This window comes from Plecotus auritus (assembly GCF_963455305.1).
Source record: "Plecotus auritus genome assembly, chromosome: 8".
Lineage (NCBI taxonomy): Eukaryota > Metazoa > Chordata > Mammalia > Chiroptera > Vespertilionidae > Plecotus > Plecotus auritus.
Window position 1 is genome coordinate 103,000,675 of NC_137782.1, and position 22,991 is coordinate 103,023,665.

At 46.8% G+C, this 22,991-nt stretch overlaps 1 protein-coding gene across 1 annotated transcript in view; it reads right to left on the bottom strand.

The window, feature by feature from the left end:
• Positions 1 to 704: 704 nt before the first annotated feature.
• IL18R1 (interleukin 18 receptor 1) overlaps positions 705 to 22,991 on the bottom strand; it is a 33,130-nt gene continuing 10,843 nt past the window's right edge. The window contains exons 5-10 of the mRNA XM_080684650.1: positions 20,900 to 20,962; positions 18,466 to 18,586; positions 16,144 to 16,283; positions 13,177 to 13,335; positions 4,860 to 5,018; positions 705 to 3,105 (exon numbers count right to left, since the gene is read on the bottom strand). Of these exons, the coding sequence (XP_080540776.1) occupies positions 2,744 to 3,105; positions 4,860 to 5,018; positions 13,177 to 13,335; positions 16,144 to 16,283; positions 18,466 to 18,586; positions 20,900 to 20,962 (1,004 nt within the window). The 3' untranslated portion in view covers positions 705 to 2,743. The remainder of the gene's footprint in view (positions 3,106 to 4,859; positions 5,019 to 13,176; positions 13,336 to 16,143; positions 16,284 to 18,465; positions 18,587 to 20,899; positions 20,963 to 22,991) is intronic.

A 22,991-nucleotide genomic window follows, 5' to 3' on the forward strand; every position in this document is an offset into this window, starting at 1 on the left:
ATTCTGGGAGATACCTCACAACCTCCAACTCTGATAGTTTTTTTCCATTTCAGTTATTTTATTATTTAATTTCCAACTCTATTATGTTCTAATGTAACATCATTTCTTGCTTGCCTGAGAATATTAAAGTTTGCTTTTTAATATGTTTTTCCTTTGGCTTATCTCCATTTCTTCCAAGCTCCACTTGTTGTTAATCTTGACCTTTCATGGTCAGGAGCTTTATCAGATGTGTAGTGACTTTTCAGTGTTTGCTAATATTTAAGAATATTTTAGGGTTGCACATACACACGCAAAAAAATGTAGATTGATTTTTTGAACTTGCTTAGAAACAAATATGCAAATTCCTAAATAAAATATTAGTGAATTAAATACGTAGTTTTTTAAAAATACATTAGGGTGAAGAGGAATTTATTCCAAAAATGCAAGAATGGTTAGAGGTTATGAAAACATTAATATTCTCTAAGAAGAAAAATTATTTGAAAAAATCCGTAGTTGCAGAAAAGTCATTGGACAAAAGCCAACACCAATTTGTGTTAAAAAACTACTTAATGAAATCGGAACTACTGGAGTGTGCTCACTGGTAATTCTTTGCACTCCGTGTGCACACGTGGTGTGAGTACGTAGACGAGGACTGTACTCACTGAGGAAACACTCGGGCCAACCCACTGAAGACAAGGCTCTCTGCACCGGCGATTGTTTAACATTATATCCGAGGTTTAATTACAAATGTGATTAAACAAGGAAAAGCAAGTACAGGCATCTCTGAGGAACCACGGACCCTGGAAACACAACTTGAAGGTCTATTTTTTAACATGCTCGCCCCATTAATTATTAAACGCACACATCAAGTTGTAGCAATTGTCTGAATGGGGTATCCCCTTGGGTGCACCCACGGAATAGGCCATACGGAGGCGAAAGCCCCACACAGAGTCGCGGGCGCTGGCCCGAAGCTGCCTGCCAGCACTGGGGCCACTCCCAGGGGCACCAGTGCGGCTGGCCCCCTCTGCCCTCGCTGCACACACCCTCCTGCTTCCTGGTAGGCTTGTGGCTTGGTCACTCTTGAAACACCACTCCTTGCTCACCAGCAGATCTCTGAGTAGCTTCAACTCAAATGATGGCTTCCCTCACCCTGGTCTCCCCCTCAGAGCTGCGCTTCAGCCAAAGTGGCAAATTCCTTTATCTGAGTGTTTAAAAGCCTGCTTCAATTCAGCCTCGGACCCGGCTTGCCAGTGTCCCCGTCCCAGACAAGCATGTTGGCTGACGCATGCAGGGGAGCTGGGTCTCCTGGCTCCTTGCAGACAGTCCTGGTCAGCCCTGCCCGACCATCCAGCATCAGCAGAGGTGAGCTCCTGGTTGTCAGGTCTGCCTCCCCTCCCCTGGCGGGTGCCACAGTGGGCATGCCCGGCTGGGTGCTCATGGGCCCTGCAGAGGTCTCCGGTGCTGCCCCTCCGGTGCTGCCCCGGCACCCTCCCTGGGAGCTTAGCAGAAAGCCAAGGCTCTGTGTGCTCACCTGTTTCCTCGGAGCCAGCCCTAAGCGGCCGCTTCCTCTCTGCAGGACTTTGTCCTGGGCAGTCCGAGTCGGTGCCCCCAGGCAAGGGCCCTCAGCCTCCAAAACCTCCCCTCACTGTCCAACAGGCAACTCCAAAGAGAGAGTGCAGCGACTCTGTCCCGGCCTCACACCGCGGTCGCGGGTGCCGCGGGCCAGTCCCTGCATTCACTCCAGTTCCTGGCACAGGCATGTGGGTGCTAAGGGTCCTCTCTGCTTTAAGAGCATGTGGGTGTTAAGGGCCCTCTCTGCTTTAAGAGCATGTGGGTGCTAAGGGTCCTCTCTGCTTTAAGAGCATGTGGGTGCTAAGGGCCCTCTCTGCTTTAAGAGCATGTGGGTGCTAAGGGCCGTCTCTACTTTAAGAGCATGTGGGTGCTAAGGGCCCTCTCTGCTTTAAGAGCGTAACTCTAATTTCACTCCTGCTTCCAGTGCACTAAGTGCACCTGGATTTCCTCCTGCGTAAATATTTATGTAGAATCAACAAATGTTTTTGACCAATTTGGAAAGATCTGGAGAACTATTTTAATTAAAATCTGTGTTTATCCTCAGATAGTTGTTTGGGGTTGCCTTTAAGAAGTTCCTACAAATAGGCCCAGTGAAGCATGCCCAGTGCAGGGCCGCGGCGGGGCTCCAACAACCCCGGGCCTGCAGCTGTGGCCGGGCCACATGGAGCACATCCGGAGCCTGGCCCTGCCACGCGGCTCCCCACGCGGCTCCCCATGCCCTGCCCTGCGCCAGCCTGCAGCCAGCACCCCCCCACCCCCCAGCACTGTCCCGGTGTTGGAGGTGGTGGCTTATGTGTGAGAGTGATGGAGTCAGCACTGTGCCCGTCACGATGTCCCCTACTGGCTTGTAGAAATGCCCGTTCATAAACTTAAAATCCTTTAGTTCAACGGGTAGCATTCAAAACGCTTACAGATGTGCCCTTTTGGTAAGGCATGCGGCATGTTGCATAATTCCCAGCCGCATACCCAGTTGTGGAAGAGTAGGAGACAGGAGAGCCACTTCTGTAGCGTTCACGGTCTTCTGGGACATGGGCAGCTCGCTGGAGCCTCCTCCCGGCAGCCCAGCCTGGTGAAGCTTCATGGTGGAACTGGGAGCGGGATTTCGTGGAGTGAAATGGAGGTGCCACGCCCATGGTTGGAGCAGGCTCCTTCCTCAGCCCCCAGAGCTCACAGCTCGCCCACACTCGCTTCCCTAAGGGCAGGACTCGGCAAGCACCGGCTCGGCTTCGCATTCACCTCTACGTGGCTGGGCCATTTTCGCAGGCATCAGGTAAAGAAGGTTTTTCCAGAACCTTGAGTTATATGAGAGAGACTTGTCAGCCTTCCACTTCAGAACCGTGTGAGATTTCAAAAGCTTCAGTGATTGGGGCAAGAATGTGAAGTCACTGACGGGTGCAAATTCAATTAAGATTATTTTGATTTTCCTTTCCACCAGTGCTTCATGGAGTCCACTTTCAAGTTCATACCTCACTTCGTTAAACATGTAACTTGTACTTAGGACAATGATTAGTCTTCGGCTTTGCTCTATCAGTGAATGGATTTCATCAACAACAGCTGAAAATGCAAGGCATGGAATATTAATTTAAGAGAACTGAAAGGGTGAGCATGAAGTAAAAATCATTCTGCACAGTCTAACTTTGTATTATTTAACTCTGAAGTTCACAAATAAGTTTTTCCTTAAGACAAACCATGTATTCTCAATTTTATATGCCTATTAAAAGCAGTTATCAAGGTAACAATAATAATGAGTACTTACTTATCACTTACTCTGTACCACACCCTTTACTACCTGTTTTATGTATATTAACTTATCTAATCATCATGACCCCATAAAGAAAGTATCACCCCCTTTTACAGATGAAGAAGCTAAAGCACAGAGTGGTTGAGTAACTTGCCCAGAGTCACACAGCTAATAAATGGCAGAAACAGAATCTGAACCCACGTGCTCTGTCTGGAGTACTGGTTTCTAACTGTGACACTGTCTTCCTTCCCACACACCTGGAGGAGCGAGCTGACATCGGAATTTAACAATAAAACCAAAACCTGCCATTATTTTAGACCAGAGGTTGACAACATTTTTCGGTTTGGGGCCTGATAGTAAATATTTCAGGCTTTGCAGTTCATACAGCTTTTGTCACAACTCACTCTGCTGTGGTGACTGAAAAGGCACCTGCCCTGGCCCTGCTGCAGGCGGGTGGCAGGCCTGGCAGCCTGGTTGGGAGATTGCCCCCCTCTGCTCTAGACCTTGATCTCTTTCCAAACAGAGGCTTTAATCGAAGCTCATTACCACTGAGGACAAACTTTCTTTATTTTTACAGTATTTAGGAACTAAGAAAAAAAATCAAATTTTCAAAATGGCTGCTAGAAAATAATGATAAATAATAAAATGGATGTAAAGGCCAGCAGTGATGCTCACTACGTTCTAGGAAGCGTTAACGCACGTGAATATCACAGTGTCACCTGCGTCTGCCAATGTGGCTGCTGTTCCTTCGGGAAGTTATTTATAATTAAGTAGCAGCATATCTTCTCTAACTAAAAGAAGGAAGGGAGGAGGAAGGACACGCTCGTTTCTCATTTATTGCCACGTCTGCAACTCCCAGTTCAGACCCGGCGCAAGGATGGCGCCCAGAGTGTCGAGAGATGAGTGAGGGACGGTGACCTGAGTCACATTGTTGGTGACACAGCAGCACCCACGGCACCCACAGCACCCACTTCCAAATGCTTGCTCTGCAGACTTCAGAGAAAACACGGAGCTGCTTCTCACTATCTTTGATTCTCACTGTGCTTTGCTTCAAGACATGCGTGATGGCCATTTGTATTCACATATAAATTTAAAAACTGAACTTTATAACTCAAACATGTGAACCACCAATCTCCTTTTATTTATTTTCCCAACGTCCCTATTCCCACTGAAGCTCTCTCCCCAATGTCAGCACAATAAAGATCAAGCACCGCCTGTGTCTGTGCTCGCAGGAGCACGCGTTCCGCTCGGACCTGCTGAACGAAGTATTTTCAGAAGAGGCCTTCTCAGTGGCTGCCAGAGAACCGCCTCCTGAGGGTGCCAACTCAGGCCCACTTCTGAAGATGCTGCCCCCATCCTCCAACCCCCATCGCACTAGTGGCAGGTCCCCACAGGAGCGGCCAGTCAGCTTCCCTCGCTGCTCACTATTTTGACTTTGCTGGTTATTTCTGGCAAGAGGACCAGGGTAAATTGCTTGTTTTTAAGCAAAACAGGGTTAGCCTAAGTTATTCATCTTATAAAGAGAAAGTGTCTCCACTAGTTTTCTACCTGCCATGCCCTTTCTCACCTCCTCCAGGTGCCACGTCCCTCTCGAATATGCATAACTTATACCCGAAGCGCTCCTCCAGCACCCGGGGCAAGACCTCCACAGCGAAGGCATGCTCCTCCTCGTGCTCAGGCCGGCACCCTTTCAGGTAGGACACAAAGGCATCATATGTCTTCCCATCTAGGAGGCAAGGTTTGTTCCTTTAATTAGTGCGTAAATAAAAGTTTAAGTTCAAATTTGAATGAAAGTCACGAAAAATGAACATGGAATTATTGAAAAAGAAAAGTTAAATATGGCATCCTTGTGTCCATACACATCAAATTGTAGAGATTAAATATGCACAGGTCTTTGTTAATTATGCCTCAATGAAGCTGTTAAAAAAATAAAGAAAATATTTTTGATAGAAAACAAATTGAAAAACAAGACTGTTTGGGTAATCCGTAAGGTCCCTACATAGTCTTTGGTTTTATTATCTTTTTTATGCATTACTAGAGGCCTGGTGCACAAAATTTGTGCACAGGGGGTGGGGGGATGTATCCCTCAGCCCAGCCTGCACCCTCTCCAATCTGGGACCACTTGAGGGATGTCCGAATGCCCATTTAATGGGCATTCAGACATCCCTCTCACAATCAAAGACTGCTGGCTCCCAATCACTCACTTGCCTGCCTGCCTGATTGGCCCTAACTGCTTCTGCCTGCCAGCCTGATCACCCCTTAACCACTCCCCTGCCAGCCTGATAGATGCCTAACTGCTCCACTGCTGGCCCGATTGCCCCTAACTGCCCTCCCCTGAAGGCCTGGTTGCCCCTAACCGCCCTCCCCTGCAGGCCTGGTCCCCTGCAACTGCCTTCCCCTGCAGGCCTGATCACCCCCAACTGCCCTCCCTTGAAGGCCTGGTCCCTCCCAACTGCCCTCCCCTGCTGGCCTGGTTGCCCCCAACTGCCCTCCCTTGCAGGCCTGGTTCCCCAACTGCCCTTCCCTGTGTCCTGGTCTCTCCCAACTGCCCTCCCCTGCTGGCCTGATTGCCCACAACTGCCCTCCCCTGCCGGCCATCTTGTGGTGGCCAGCCATCTTGTGTCCACATGGGAGCAGCCATCTTTGACCACATGGGGGCAGCCATCTTGTGTGTTGGAGTGATGGTCAATTTGTATATTACTCTTTTATTAGATAGGATTTTTTATCTCTGAATTTTTAAATGTCAATAAACAATGATTATATTCAAGTATCATTAAAAAACAAAAAATAGCATCCTCAAAGCTCGTATGATAATTGAGCAATCAATAAGCAAGTGTTTTTACTTTTAAGCAAGTGCATTGAGACCTCACTGTTTGACATCATGGAGGGACAAAGAGAAATGCATGTCACAGGTCAGAGAAATAACAGAGTTTAAAGGTAACAGAGGACCAAGTAGCCCAAATTCTAGTACGTCCTGGACCCAGGGTTAGAAAGTAAATGTCACCTCAGCTTATTCCACTTCAATCATTCAATTCTATAACCATCCCATGTACACCTTCATACCATCCCAGGAAGTGGCGATAAATTGGTTGTTACAAAATAGTCCTGGGATGTAAAGCACAGCCTGGGGAATGGAGTCAACGAAACTGTATTCACTATGGGTGTGCCAGGTGGATGCCTGAAATGCCAGGGGGGTCACTTTGCAAAGCATAGGATTGTCTAACCATGATGCTGTGCACATGAAACCAATACAAACTAATGTGAATGTAAACTGTGATTGAAAAATAAAATTTAAATTAAAAAATACAATGCTGAGTGTTTACACTGGCGAGTGGGAGGAAACAATGGAGGGAATTGAAACGGTGGAACGTGGAAACCCATGCTGGCATGGTGAAACTGTAGGGAGTGGTTATAGGGTTAAGCCTCAGAATGACCTGCTGGCAAAGTCGCAAACAAGTCCCAGCTTGGAGGGCACGGTCCTCTAAGAATAAAGCTTGATCTTGTGACTGCTCCCTAGATCTTTCCTGGGTAGCTAATGGGCTGTGGGAGGGGCAGCAAGTGCTGCCAAAACAAGTGAAACTTACAAGAACATTGTAGATTACCTTGTTTGTCCCTGACTATAAATAAAGCATCAGCTTTGCAGTCTGGATCTGTTCTGTGGCTTCAGCAAGGCACAGAAGATCCACCTAGACTCAGCTTATTCTCTTGTTCTGTCTTATTCTTCATCCTTCACTGCCCTCCCTCAGGCTCGCCAAACCCTTCGCTGTGCTGGCGCGCGGCACAGAAACTTTACATAATGCCAAAGGCCAATGCGGAAACTCCGTTGGTGGAAAGGTTTGCATTGACACATCTGCTGCTGTTTTATTCCCAACAATGAAGCAGCATTGCGTATTCAGATGACTAGAGACACATTCAAGAGGAATGCATTACCTAAAAACTAAGACCATTCTACTAACCGCGTTACTAAAAATTTATTTACATTTATTTCTTCTACCTTCTACTCGTTAGAGACGACGAGTTCGCAGACAAATGCAACAACTTGAAAAGTTTACAAATAACACATTGGCAGACACAACAAAGTGTAACACAAACAAAACAAAAAATAATCTGGTCAGAGAATGCGGAGTCACCGTGGACATGTGTTCTGAAAGGACATGTGTTTTAAATAACATATGCTTGTGAGAGGCCAGGAGAGGAAGAGGGGGCATGGGGACTCTCCATCTTTATTCCAGGGCAACTGGTTAGCTGATGGAGGAGTTAGATGTAAGCTCGGGTCTAGGATTGGGATTGATGAATTTGCTTCTGAGTTGAAGACTAAATATTGGCTCCTTTATTAAAATTTAATAGGACAAAACCATCTAGGCCCACATTCTTTGTGGCACCACATCATCTATGCTCAACAGCCTGGCCCCATTCTTCACAGCATCCAGGTTCACAAAGAAACACAGTTTCTGGCAAAAGCTGCTTCAGTCTCACTTATAGCCTCTTGTCCTGCAGTTTGAGTCAGAACCCATCATGGGTGTATTGTAAAGCAATTGCTCTTCAGAATGACATGCATGTGAATGACAGGACATTTTCATCAAAGTTGCAAAATTATCATGCTTATCAAAGATAGGTTAAAAGTTGGTAAAATAAAGTCAGTTGTTAATATAATAAGTAAGTAGTCCCTGGATTGTTCTGTCAGCTTGTCGTGAACTACAGCTCTGTATTAGGATGAGAGCTAGTGCTTCCATTAGCATAGTCATCATGTGAGTGAGTGAAACAGGCACCAAGATGCAAGAAATAAATGAGTACACTTTTTAACAAGGTATATTTTTCTCATAATCAGAATGTAACTACTTGCAATAAATTGGAAAGATAAATCAGTCAAATTTATGTAGTGATATAGCTTTCAAATTCATTTTTATGCAGTTCTCTTCTTGGTTTAGCAAATATACTAATCTATATTATAATTTATTTTTCAACCCAAGGAATGAAAGCTTTGGTGGCTGTAATAACTGATAAAGTGAGGTGCCCAAACTAAGCAAACTGAAAGCTAATAATTTTGTTCTGCATAAATGAAACCAACATGTGAATGGATATTCGGGACTACAAAGAGTCAGAACATGCTTCTGAGACAAACTCTGTGTGGCAAGTGGCCATGTTTTAACTTAAGTTTAGTTTTTGTTGTTGTTGATTGGTTTCTTTCATTTCCAATTATTCATAAACCAATAACTGAACACATTCTTGGATAGTGCAGCAATATAAAATTGCTATAATGTAAAAGTCTTAATTTTTTTGCACTCATTTCTCCATTTTTACTTTTCACGACTGCTCTCTGTGCATGGACCACACTCTCAGCAGATCTGCTGTGGAGTACATCTCCGTCTCCAGGCAAGCCACCCGGGGCGCTAAGAAGTGAGTTCTCCGTGCTCAGAAACAGGAATTTAGAAAAGTATCTGTGCACTGGGTCAGACACAACTGGAGGGTAAATAACATCTTAGTTGAAAATCGAAAGATATCAGTGAATGTCCATTCTGAGATGCATACTGGTCTGTGCCTGTAGAGACCTGGCGATAAAATATCCCACACAGACCTTCAGGCCTGGCTCAGGTGTTGGAGCATCATCCATGCACCAAAAGGTTGTGGGTTCGAACCCCAGTCGGGGTGAGTACGGGAGACAATGGATTGATGTTTCTCTCTCTTATTATTGATCCTTTCTCATCAATAAAACATCAATAAAAACACATTCTTGGGTGAGGATTAAAAAAATAAAAACAGACCCCCCAGTATGTTGGAGCATCTCTCTCCATAGCAAAATCACACACACATGCAGATTCAAAGCTAAATTAATTACCTTTGCTAATTTTATATCATTAAACTAAAAAATGTAAATGTGAATAATCAATCTTTAAAAATCTCAAAAAATATAAGAATTCTTTTATAACTAGAGCTTAGGAGGGTCTTTCTACTGTGACCATAAATCCAGCACCATAAAGGAAAAATAAATTTGGGGAGAAACCAAGATGGTGGCATAGGTAAGCACCTAAACTGCTGCCTCTCACAACAATTTCAAAACTACAACTAAAAGACAGAACAGACACCATCCAGAACCACAGGAAAGCTGGCTGAGTGGAAATTCTACAACTAGAAGGAAAGAAAAGCTCACAGAGAATTGGAGGTACGGCAAAGGGTCTTTGTGTGCGCAGAGAGAAAGGGCGGCTGAGAGCCTGGCTGACTTTCTCTGGCGGGATGGGGAAGGAAGCCCCCGACTGCACTGAACCCCAGTTCCGGGCGAAACCCCGTGGACCCAGGCTCATACAGGGGGAGTCTGGACTGCCAGGTAGAGAGAAAGGCACCTGGAGACTTAGAGACCTGGGGGAGACCCGGGGGAGCCCCAGTGGGCAGGGGTCTGGTGGCACGCGCACCAGTGTGCACAAAGACTGTGGAGGTTGCCACAAGCTTTCCTTAGCAGAAGGGAGTCGAAAGATCCTGACTGCACTGAACCCCAGTTCTGACTGCACTGAACCCCAGCTCCAGGCGAGCCCCTTGGGACCCACGCTCTTGTTGGGGGAATCTGGACTCTCGGGCGGAGACTTGGGAGCCGGGGAAGGCAGAGGTCTGGAGGCGTGCACGCGCAAGGGCAAGGCTGACGAAGCCAAGACTGTCTGCTCCCCCCTGAGACTCCACCCCATCCAAGCTGAGCACAGAGGCTTTTGCAATTTGGCAAGTCTAATCCTATAAGGCTGTCTCCAGCACCGAACTTCTCCCAGCGTAGACACAGCTGATCCTCACAGCCAACTGGCCTGGAGGTCAGTTCCTCCCAGTGATACCAACAACAATCAAGACTTAACTACAACAAGGCTGTACACACAGTCCACAAAGGGGTGCACCAAGAGTGTCCACCTCAGGTTAACTGGGGAGGCCGACCCACTGGGCCATAAAGGAAACCTAGCACACAAAGCTACCCTACCAACTCAGGGAAGCAGTGAAAATGCCATGACAAAGAAACAGATCACAAACAAAAGAAATGGAGGAAAACAAATGACTGGATATAGAATTCAAAACCACGGTTATAAGGCTTTTCAAGAATATCCTAGAAAAGGCCAATAAATATAACGAGACCCTCAAGGATATGAAAAAGGACCAACTAGAAATTAAACATACACTGACTGAAATAAAAAATATTATACAGAGACCCAACAACAGACTAGAGGAACACAAAAATCAAGTCAAAGAATTGAAATACAAAGAAGCAAAAACACTCAACCGAAAAAGCAAAAAGCAAAAAAAAATCCAAAAAGTTGAAGATAGTGTAAGAAGCCTCTGGGACAACTTCAAGCGTACCAACATCAGAATTATGGGGGTGCCAGAAGAAGAGAGAGAGCAAGATACTGAAAACCTATTTGAAGAAATAATGACTGAAAACTTCCCCCACCTGGTGAAAGAAATAGACTTACAAGTCCAGGAAGCGCACAGAACCCCAAACAAAAGGAATCCAAAGAGGACCACACCAAGACACACCATAATTAAAATGCCAAGAGCAAAAGACAAAGAGAGAATATTAAAAGCAGCAAGAGAAAAACAGTTATTACCTACAAGGGAACACCCATACGATTGTCAGCTGATTTCTCAACAGAAACTATGCAGGCCAGATGGGAGTGGCAAGAAATTTTCAAAGTGATGAATAGCAAGAACCTACAACCAAGATTACTCTACCCAGCAAAGCTATCATTCAGAATTGAAGGGCAGATAAAGAGCTTCACAGATAAGAAAAAGCTAAAGGAGTTCATCATCACCAAACCAATATTATATGAAATGCTGAAAAGTATTCTTAAGAGGAAGAAGAAAAAAGTAAAGATAAAAATTATGAACAACAAATACATATCTATCAACAAGTGAACCTAAAAATCAAGTGAATTAAAAACCTGAGGAGCAGAATAATCTGGTGAATATAATAGAATCAGGGGCATAGAAAGGGAGTGGACTGATAATTCTCAGGGTGAAAGGGGTATGGGGGGTTTAGGAAGAGACTGGACAAAAATCATACACCTATGAATGAGGACAGTGGCGGGGAGGTAAGGCAGAAGGTGGGGTGGGAACCTGGTGGAGGGGAGCTATGGGGGGAAAAAGGAGAAACAATTGTAATAATCTGAATAAAGATTTATTAAAAAAATAAAAATAAATAAACTAAAAAATATATAAATTTGAATACATTAAAGAATATTCCACATAAAAAAGTCAAAAGACAAATACAACCTGGGAACAATATTTGCCTTTCATATTATAGATAATAGGCTAACATCCTTAAAATAGAAATTGCTCCTAGAAATAAGCAAGAAAAGCAAAGCAAACGACCCAATTAAAAAACGGACCAAGGAAGGAATGGTCCTTTGAGAAAGGAAATACCATGAGACTCTGAAAACGCAAAGCTGCTCCTGCTCCTGTGCAGGAAGTGAAATGCAAAGGAAAACCACACTGAGCTACAACTGTTACCTAGCATTTTGCCAGATACCACAAGGTGGTGGGTGAGCTGTGGGGAGCAGGTATGCCCTCCTGTGAAGGCAGGAGGTTGTAGAGCAGTGGGGAAGGCAAATTGGCAATATTTTTCAAAATAACAATGGTGTCTATACTTTGTATTTCCAGCAATTCCACTATGGGGAATTTTTCCTTCAATTACACAGCGCACATATGAAATAATGACAGCACAAAGCCATCTGTCACATCCTTTATGTAATGACAAAAGATTACAAACAACCAAATGTCTATCAAAAGGTGACTAAAGCTCTAGCCGGTGTTGCTCAGTGGATAGAGCGTCGGCCTGGAGATTGAAGGGTCCCGGGTTTGATTCTGGTCAAGGGCACATGCCTGGTTTGTGAGCTCAGTTCCCAGTAGGGGTGTGCAGGAAGCAGCCGATCACTGATTCTCTCTCATCATTGATGTTTCTCTCTCTCTCTCCCTCTCCCTTCCTCTCTGAAATCAATAAAATATATAAAAGGTGACTAAATAAGCAGTGGCATATCCACAGAAATAAACCTCTGCAGGGTTTTATTTCTATGGATAAAAAATGAGAGACTTTATAAATTCATATGACAGCAGATCTTGAAGGAGAGTGAAGCAAGTTCAGAGCAGTGTGCATTATACAGCAAGACTTGTTTTTAACAGAAGTAGAACAAGATTCATACTTGCTTAGAGATACTCTCGGTGTGGGTGAGGTGGGAAGCACAGGCATGGGAAGGCTGAGAAATTTCTGTACAATTTCTTAGACTGTGCTTTGAATGTGTGTGTCCTACACAAATACATACACACACATACACACACATGCACACACACATACATGAAAACAAAAGCAAGTACAATGGATTAGACTGATTGGTTTTTTTTTAAATTCAGTAATTATATGGAACCTAGAGGACTTCTCGCTGCTCTTAAAAAATAGGGGAACCAAGACAGAGTCCCAGATAGAAACAGTACTAAAACCTGGCAGTCCTTCAGGCATGCCATGCAGCCTCCTTTGTCAGGTTAGAATAAGGAGCCATCATACAATTCAAATCAACTTAAATGATCTTTATTGAGTGACCACACTGTGTAAGGTGCCTAGATGGTGTGCAAACAGTGACGGTGAGTCCCTAGGAGCAGGCATCTCAAAGGGCATTTAGGAGGACACGACATATACACATACATGAAACAATTAGAGGACAATTTGGGGCAACATCTAAGTACAAAAGAAGGTGGCACAGACAAGAGACATAATAATGATACATTCTGAGCAATGTTCCATCTGGAAACCCCTACCACACATTAAGTCACAATCTAATGTAAATAAGATGAAGATTAATGTTTCTTTATCAGGTTTCCTAATGAAACCATAGGATAAGAAATCCCAACATTCCAATATTTGTTACCTGTTAATGTTTCATCTCTTCCCATGAAATGCCTATAAAATAGAGCCAAGTCAATTCTATAAATAACAGCCACAATCACTAGGCACACAACTCCCCCCGAGATCACAACAGCTGTGATCATTCCTCCAGTGAAGACATGGCCTGGGATGTCACCCCGATCTAGAAAGAAGAAGAAAACGGGAAGAATTAGTCACGGGCATTTTGCCACTATTGTCCACCATCACCCTGCAGATGTCAGTGTTCACCATGAACACTAACCAGCTGTCGGGCCCGACAGTCCGTTGAGCTGCTCCACATTCCTGCCTTTAGTTTGGAGGGGTGATCTTTCTACTCCCATTTTTAACGAATTCAAATGTGCACAAGGATATTCAGAGACTGAACTGAAAGCGTTATATTGTCGTCTATTCCTAGGGTTATAAGATGCTGGGTGAAATACACAAATCTCTGGCAGCAGCTGTGAACGTAAATGGAGGCGAGAGTCTTGGGAGAGCAAACACTTAACTAGACCAGTGGTCGGCAAACTCATTAGTCAACAGAGCCAAATATCAACTGTACAACGATTGAAATTTCTTTTGAGAGCCTAAAACCGACTTCTGTGCATGGGCCATGAAGTGTCAATCGCACTGTATGTGCGCGCCCGCACGCGGTATTTTGTGGAAGAGCCACACTCAAGGGGCCAAAGAGCCGCATGTGGCTCGCGAGCCACGATTTGCCAACCACTGAACTAGACTATCTGGGCTCCTAGCCCGGGGCTGCCACCAGTTTTGTGTCCTGGGAAATGTCCCTGATGCCCTCAACGCTTAGTGTCTTAATCTTCAACCCGAAGCTAACAGCACTTTGTGCTTCACTCAGGGCTGCCTTCTGCAGGAGATTCGATGAGACCTTGCCCTCAGCAGTTAAGACAGCATCTGGCACACAGCCCTACGAATGTTAGTGCACTTTCTATAAACCCCCTTTGGGGAAAATTACATTTCTTAGATTGATTCAGTTCATGCTCAATATAGAAAATACGAAATAGTACAAAAGAGTAAAAACTATAAGACAATTTTTAACAACCATCCCACAATGTGGTGATGGGCATGCTAACATGCTTATATATTTTGTTTTAGGTTTTTATTTTCCCTAAAAATATTGACTTAATTGGGGTCATAGGGTAATCACTCTTTCTTGCATTGCACTATATTATGAGCAGTTCGCTAGGTCTTTATAGTTATACTTCACAATATCCCAATATTTAGGTTGATTGTAATGTTTATAAATATACCAATGCTCCAATGAACAGCTGCACAAACCTTTGTGCTTGTGCTTGATGATTCTGCTAGAGCAGGTTCTAAACGCTGAGGGGTTTCAGGTCAAAGAGTAGAAATACATAAAGCTCTTGACATCTTGGCACAAATTTTAGTAATGATCTTTCCAGTGAAATTTACTCTTAGGATATAAGTAAGCCACCACATTTGCTAACTAAGTGAACTCCGAATAAAGCCAGTCCCCGGGATCCTGGTCTGTGAAAGGCCGGCCTGTCCGTGACTGTGGCGCACGCGCACGCGCATACGTTCACACGGGCGCACACTCCTGCGGGGTCATGGTGGAGTGGGAGGCCCTGTGCCGGGTGACATCTGTGAGCAGATGGAGGGGCATGGCTGGGAGGAACCCTCTGTGGCAGGGACAGGACATCCAGCACTGATAAGAGGGGAGGTGGCTGGTGAGCCATCACAAACCCAGGTGTGCGATAAGCAAGCGGAAGCATGTTGGAAACCCTCCCTGCACATGCCCATGGCCACGGCACGTGTGCCCATGAGGTGGAAGGGCATCGTGACGATCCTACAAGAGGCAAGAGCCCAAGCTCCATAGTTAGTCTCACAGCCCGTGGGGTCTCACAGCCCGTGGGTCTCACAGCCCGTGGGTCTCACAGCCCGTGGGTCTCACAGCCCATCAGGTCTCACAGCCCGTGGGGTCTCACAGCCCGTGGGGTCTCACAGCCCGTGGGGTCTCATGCCCGTGGGGTCTAGCTCTGCTGTCTCCACTTGTGTGACGTGTGGTACAGGTCAGGGTGAGCGGTGGTCAGAGCCTTGCACTGCCTGCGTGAATGCACATAAGGAGTGTCAGCCATCCTGTGAGTGTGTGGGTAGATCGAAGGCGTCGCAGAGGTGCTCCAGATGAGTCCTGGACGGGAACCAGGACCCCACACCCGGGGGGAGGAGGGAGGCTTCAGGCCTTAGCTTCTGTGCCCCTCACTCCTTCGGTTTATCACCAAAGCAAGACATAGCACACACTTCTCCCTCTCTCTCTCTCTCCCTCTCTCTTTCTACCTCTCTGTCTCTCTCAGATCCCGGTATTTCCCTGCATGTGGGTGGTGCCGGCCTGGGAACGAGTGGTGAGTGAGTAGTCACTGGAGCACAGCTTTCCGCCTGGACACAGCCATTGCTGGGAGCTGCGGCAGAGGCTCTGGGTGGGCTATTAGTGGGAGATGGGGGCGGCTCAGGAAAAACTCGAAGGGTCCTCTGACCAGGGCCGTCCATTGTCCACTTGTCAAGTTTGGGGACTGGCCCGAGGCAGGGAGGCCTCTGTTAGCTGTCATTGAGGAATGAGCACCCCGGGGCCATGCTTGCCCAGCTGCAGGAGGCTGGGGGCCCTCCAGCGCCGCTGGCTGCATCCACACTGAGCTGTGTCTTCCCCTCCCCCCGCCCCATGGCTGCCTCCCCGGACTCTCTCCTCACCACCCACCTGCCTCCTTGCTCTGAGCCCCTGGCTTCTACATAAGGATTGGAGCTGAGGGCAAAAGGATAACTCGTGTGCCTCCTGCTCTGCTTGGAATTGGGTCCCGGGGGTTCCGGCGCGGGCTGACCCCAGTGTGCACACCTTGTGGGAGCCTGCTTCATGTACACAGTGAGAAAGGGGTGATCTTTGAGGACTCCCTCAGCAAGCGTTCAAAATCCCCAGACTTCCAAAACCAACATTTTCTCAAACCTTTTATCAATAAGATGAAGCGTTTGGTGTCTAGGCCTTTCTCGCTGGATACAGTGCAATTATATGAAAAATTTAGGTTTTTTTCATTAATATTCTCAATTCTCAATATTCTTGAAGCATGCCATTTGCCTTCTGAAGTCCTATAAGGGAGGAAAGGAAGTTAGCAGAAGCTTCGTTCACTGCAGGGCATTACCAAGGAGGGGGCGCAGGCGCAATGGCTGCCAGCAGCAGCCCTGCTGACCCAGCTCATTCCCTTGGGAGTGCCTGCCTCCAGGGGCCTCCTGCTCTGCAGGAAGCCAGGGGCCGAGGACCCAGCCCCAGATGGAGAGCAACTACCTAGAATTGGTAAAACGCGTGGCAGGAAATGGCACTAAATTAAAATACAGGAAACTATTCCCTCTCTTAAATCTTTGTCCTGTTTCTCCTCCCCCACCTGCTCAGTGCTCCTTCTAAAGCCAGGCTAACTGTGGCAAGACTTCAAGGGGCCGGCCTAGACCACGTACACAGCGCTGCCCGTGCAATACCTAAGGTCCCTTTTATTTTGTTCAGCATTTAAAACCCATTTTAAACAACACTATTCCCAGGCACCACCCGGGGAGATGAGGACCAGGTAGGCTGCTCAGTGAGCGCCAGGAAATGACAACCGCTCAGCGAGGTTCCTCTTTCGGCCATGGGACTCACTCACGCTGTCCACACTGGGTGCAGGGGAACCCTCCCCCGCTTAGGGGTGGCTCCAGCAGGCAGCAGCACTCCCAGCATGGCCACCCTGCCGCCCCTCCCAGCAGGTGTCCCGCACCTGGGCTTGTACCCACTGTGGCCCCGAGCATCCCCAGCATGGTGGAGCGGAGTCACCAGCACAGAAATACCCGCGCTGGGACACACTGAACAACCTGGGAGAGAGGCCCCCAGGCCACGGAGAGGCCAAAACAATGACCTAAGAAGCTCGTGCACCGACAGTGAAAGAGACCTCCTGGCTTCTTAGCTGGCTTCAGCTTCACTTCAGTAGCCTGCTAAGTGGCCTGCTGCCTCGCCAAGGGTTACCGATGGGCACTGGGGGAAACGCGGGGTCCGTGGCCCGCGCGGAGGAGCAGTGGCAGCCTCGCCGCGCAGACTGCGAATGGCCAGAGGGGCTGTGGCCCAGGCAGCTGAGCTGTGGGCATCCCAGGGTCACTGCTCGCCAGAACCGAGGGTATCCGCGCACCAGCAATGACCGCAATGGCCCAGTCTCTCAGAACGTGTGAATGACAACACACTTAGCTTGTTTTGTTTTCCGAAGTCTGGCCACTACTTAAGGAAAGAATATAGGTGACTCAGGGATCAATACATGTCACTTGGGGCGTTTTGCACCAACAGTGCCTCCTAGATGTTTATACCTCATCACTGTTCGCTTTTTTTTCCTGTTCTTACTGTGTTTCTAATTTCCGTGAATGAACTCTGACAAGAAAATAATTAGTATGTTCAATGTCAATCCAGGTGACTGGTGATTTACATTCGCATTTGCTGAGACAATCTCTGGAACCTTCCATACTTGATACAATCCCTCAGTGCTCTGTTAATTATTTAAGGAGGTAACCACTGCCAGGGGTGTTCTGATATGAAGCTACAAGCCGCCTTTAAAGGGCAGGAGCCAGCGGCTATGTCAGTGGATCGCTTACCCATAAGGAAATTCCCAAAGCACACACATTATTGCGTTTGCACGACTATTTCCTTCTTTGTGATTTTCAGGATTTCTCAAGTTTCTCATAATGGATCATTTTCAACCATCAGACAAAAGAAAGGCCTGCGTGTAAGGACAGGATGGAGACCGGCCGGCAGCTGCTGCATGGCCTACGGGACTGGGATGAGGAGCTGCTGTGCATGCAGACCCTACTGCTCCCATGGTGGCACGGGGACACGGCTCCGGACACCCACTGTTCACAGCGCCCACATTAACTTGCACATGTCACAGGCTCCGGACCTGGCCTTTATTCTGGCACATTTGTAAAAATAAAGCACTTAACAGAATTTTCAAAATCCGAACACCTGTGGGCTTGGTGCAGGTACAACCTCTATCCCCATCAGAACCTGGCGGACTAGGGCTGCTCCTGTGAGGCGATGCTAAAGAGCCTCCTTGACGTTCTTTCCTCAGTTTAGATCTCAGCAATGAGTTTCTGCACAACCCATCAGCACAGAGTGTGGGAATTATAATTATAACACATAAATTACAACTTATGCCAAACATTCCGTTAGCTCTTCAGGAGTCTGGAGTGTTTAAATCAGGCCTAGATGATACAGGGACACTCACATATGTGACGCTGTCCATCGCACATCGCATCTACATACCTGGCCTTTATTTCCTCCCCTTCGTGCTCATTTGGGTCCTGCCCATCGTCTCTACGGAAGTTCCAATAGACGTAATCCTTTTCATTCAGCGAAGCAGAGCAGTTGAGCTGCACATCTGTTCCTAAGAGAAGTTGACAAAGTTCTGATTTTATTTTTGTTTTTCATATGTTCTCTATTGATTTTAGAGAGAGGAAGGGGGAGAGAGAGAGATCAATGTGAGAGAGAAATATCTAGCAGTTGCCTCCCATAAGCATCCTGACCAGGGCTGGGGATCGAACCTGCAATGGGTAATGGAACCTGTGACCCTTCCATGTGTGGGCTGGTGCTCTGCCCACTGAGCAACACCAGACAGGGTCAAAGTTCTGATTTTAGAAACTCAGATTTCCAAGTTTTAACTTAATATAATCAATATATGCTAATGGATATATAATGCGAATATAGTGCTACTTCCAGAAAGAAAACAGACATGCTTTGTTTTAAATATGAAAAGTATATCAAGCATAGAAATTAGGTATCCGTTATAACTCATCACCAAAATATGAATTGGCTTCTCTTCAAATTTATGTTAAATAAATGATTAAAACATAGGTGACCTTCAGCAGAAATATAGTAGATAATCTCAACACATATACAGCAAAGCCCTGGCTGGATGGCTCAGTTGGTTGGAGCATCATCCCATGCATTGAAAAGTTGTGTGTTCAATTCCTGGTTGGGGCATGTACAGAAGGCAACTGATCAATGTTTCTCTTTCATATCAATGTTTCTCTCTCTCCCTCTCTCCTTTCCCCTCTCTCTAAAAATCAATAAGAATATCCTCAGGCAAGGATTAAAAAATTATATACATAAAGCAAAAATTAACATAACTAAAGGATATACAGACAAATTGGCTCTCCTAGAGATTTAACATCTCTCTCAGCAATAGTTAAAGAAAGCACACAAAAGATTAATAAGGATATAAATGACTTATCAACTTCACCTACTTGACATTAATAGGACGATAAAACCAAAACATGCAGATGCACATTTTTTCAAATGCATTTCAACATTCATCAAAATACACTATATTCCACCCGGCTGGTGTGGCTCGGTGACTGAACGTCGAACTGTGAACCAGGAGGTCACAGTTCAGTCCTGGTCAGGGCACATGCCTGGGTGTGGGGTCCATCCCCAGTAGAGGGTGTGCCGGAGGCAGCTATCAATGATTCTCTCTCATCATTGATTTTTTTTTCTATTCCTCTCTCCCTCTCCCTTTCTTTCTGAAATCAATTTTAAAAATATTTTTAAAATACACTGTATTCTGGTCCTTAAGCAGGTTACTACAAGTTTCAAAAGATTGAAACAATATGGTATATAATCTTGGATCATAATAGAACTAAACTGGACATCAATTACAGAAAAATAACTACAAAATTGTCCAAATATTTGGACAGTAAAAAACACAAACAATCCATAGATGAAAGAGGAAATCATAAGAAAAAGTTTTTTAAAGTTTCAAAGGAACAGCAATGAAAATCTGGTGTTTCAGTACTTGTGGAACAAACAGCTAAAGGCGTGATAAGGGAATTTAGAGCTGAAATTGCATATACTGCAAGAGAAAGTAACTGGAAATAACTCCCTAACTCTCCGTGAGGACAAATACAAAATGAGGTGCAAATTAAACCCAAAATGAGGAGAAAAATAATAGACAAGTTCATAAAGCAGTAAAAAATAGAAAGCAGGAAAACCACAAATACAAGTGGCAGAGTACCCGAGCAACATAGAACGTGTGTGTGGTTAACAGCCAGGACCAGTGGTGACCGGGTGTGGGCTGCAGAAGCAGGCCTGGAGCCCGCCTGCGCCACTGTCCAGTGGCTTCGCTCAAGACAAACACTTAACCTTTCTGAGCTTCAGTCATTTCTTCCTGATATGGAAAGACTCTCCGAGTTGCTGGCAAATTTAACTCATTAACATATTTCAATCACCTCACAGAAAACTTGGTTTACACTGTTAATGTCTTCGTTCCTTCCTTTCTTTTCTTTTCGAAAGAAGATGTTGATTCCTCCAGACCTCTCTAGACAATTCCTGATTGTGCAGTCAATTCAGGGTTCAATTCATTAATCAGATACTCAAATCAGACAAGTCTGAAGAATGTCCCTGAGCATTCTTACTGAGTTTTCATACTTAAAAATGACCATAGAGACTGTTAGAGAAAAGCCACAAGCAGGGTGAGTAAAACCCTAATTTGCAAACCACAGGCCGTTCCAGGCTGTTCATTTTCATTAGCTAAAAATGGCAACACTCAAACCATGACAAGCTTTGCTGCTTTTGTAATGTTCCGCCCTAAATATGCAATGTGTTACACACACAACATTGATCAGTAACGATCAGGTTTAGCCTTGGAGTCTCTGTAGGCCCCATTCATAAATGCAGAATACATAAGCATGTGAAAGCATACCTAATTCCACTTCAACATGGTTAATCTTTGATCCAAGAATAACTGGAATTACAGTACTGTGACCTAAAAGTGAAAAAAGAAAAGTGTGTTGGTATTACTCCTGCGGAGGAGGCAGCAGGTGAGGGCACAGGTGGTTTAATCTGCTTATTCCGCACAGCACAGACTCTCAGTCACCGCGGCTTCCATTTCAGTCATGCTTGCAATGGCGCGGTGACTATTGCCTCTCGTTTCGCTTCCATCACCTCCAGAGCTCACAGGGCTGGAGAAAGCTCACAGGGTTAGCTTTCCCTCAAGTCAAGTCCCGGCCTCTGCTGCTGTGCTCAGTGCGGGAGGAAGCGGCTCATGGGGGGTACCGAGGCTCAGGCTCAGGCTCAGGCCAGGCCTCTGGTGCCTCCTGCTCCCCCTCCACCCCCCTCCAAGGGCCTCCTCCACTCCGTGCAAGACCCACTCCCTCTCAGCCTCTGCCCTGGTGCCTCGCCCCAGGCTCAGCTCTCCTTCTCTCCCTCAGTGACCTATGCACCCCCCCCACCCACCCAGGAGCTCTCGTCTAGCTATTCTCAGGAAGGACATCCCAGCAGCTGCTGTGGACGCCTGAGACAACCTGAAGCGGCTAATCATTGCAGAGCCCCTAGAGCAGCTGTGGGCAAACTACAGCCTGCGGGCAGGATCTGGCCCGTTCGGCTGTTCTATCCAGCCCGCGGAGCCGAAAGAGCGGAGGGTTCTCTTGCTCTCCCCTCCACTCCTTTACTTTGAATTTATATTAGTTCACACAAACACTCCATTCATGCTTTTGTTCCGGCCCTCCGGTCCAGTTTAAGAACCCATTGTGGCCCTCGAGTCAAAAAGTTTGCCCACCCCTGCCTAGAGCCACTGTCACACACTGACCGGCTAGCAGGGGTCCTCAAACTACGGCCCGTGGGCCACATGCGGCCCGCTGAGGACATTTATCCGGCCTGCCGGGTGGCGCTGCCTGTCCTGCTTAGCAGCCGACTTGTCCCGGGCCCGCAGTGCGCATAGGAATTTGTTCATAGTTCTTTTTTTAAACTATATTCCGGCCCTCCAACGGTCTGAGGGACAGTGAACTGGCCCCCTGTTTAAAAAGTTTGAGGACCCCTGGTACAGGATCAAGTCCTGCTGCTTCTGTGACAGCACTGCCCACCTCCTCAGGGCTGGACCCTGGTGCACATCTGGTGTTTGGGGGCATTTACACCTAGTCTGGAGCAGCCTTCCCAACCTCCTGGCACTCAATGCGGGGAGGGAGGGGGGGGAGGAAGGGGAGGGGGGGAGGTTCCCGCAGCACTGCCTGCCGGAGCCCCCTCACACCAGCAAGGCAGGTGCCAGCGGAGAAGGGGGTGGAGCAGCATATGGGCAGGAACTGGAGAGTGAAACTAGGGCAGGAAACCCCAGCAGGTCTGGTTCCTCTGAGATTCAGACTCGCTGGGCAGGTCTGGAATCCCCGTGGGCACCAGGAGCTGAAGTGGCTCCAAAGAACTGCTGCCCGGGCTGGGAGTGTGAGGAGCAGGTGTCCACGCAAGGACACAGGGCGGGCAGCTCTGAGTCATGGGAAACGCTATGGATTCTCTTCCTCTGGACCCGTCTCTAAAACGTGAAGTGTGTGACTGGGAACCAGAGCAGCACTGGATTAGTGGGATTGGTGTCAAGTGAAGGGCGAGACCCTCTTTAAGGTACGAAAGGAAGAAAGCAGCCTGGGACATGCCCTGGAGGCCTAGTCTGACAGTAATCAAAACAGCATGGCGGCTGCCAGCAGGAGGGCACATCACCAGCTCAGCCAGGCAGGAGAAGAAAACATAGGTGCCGGGTGGGAGACAAGAGAACTGACTCAAGACCACCGTGCTCAGCTCCTGGTGGCTTAGGGACCTACAGCCTGATCAGGTGTAGGCAATCACCGCACCACACCGACTGCGTTGAGCTCAGCGTCCCAGTGTCCTTAGTGGAGGTCAAGATACCTCCCAGCTGTTCAGCTCTAAGCTCTGTATTTTAGAAGAATGATGCAAACATCACCAATCCAAAGGAAAATGGCCAGGATGGTTAAGAGTCTAGACTTGTGGAATGAGGCTCAATAATTCACTCA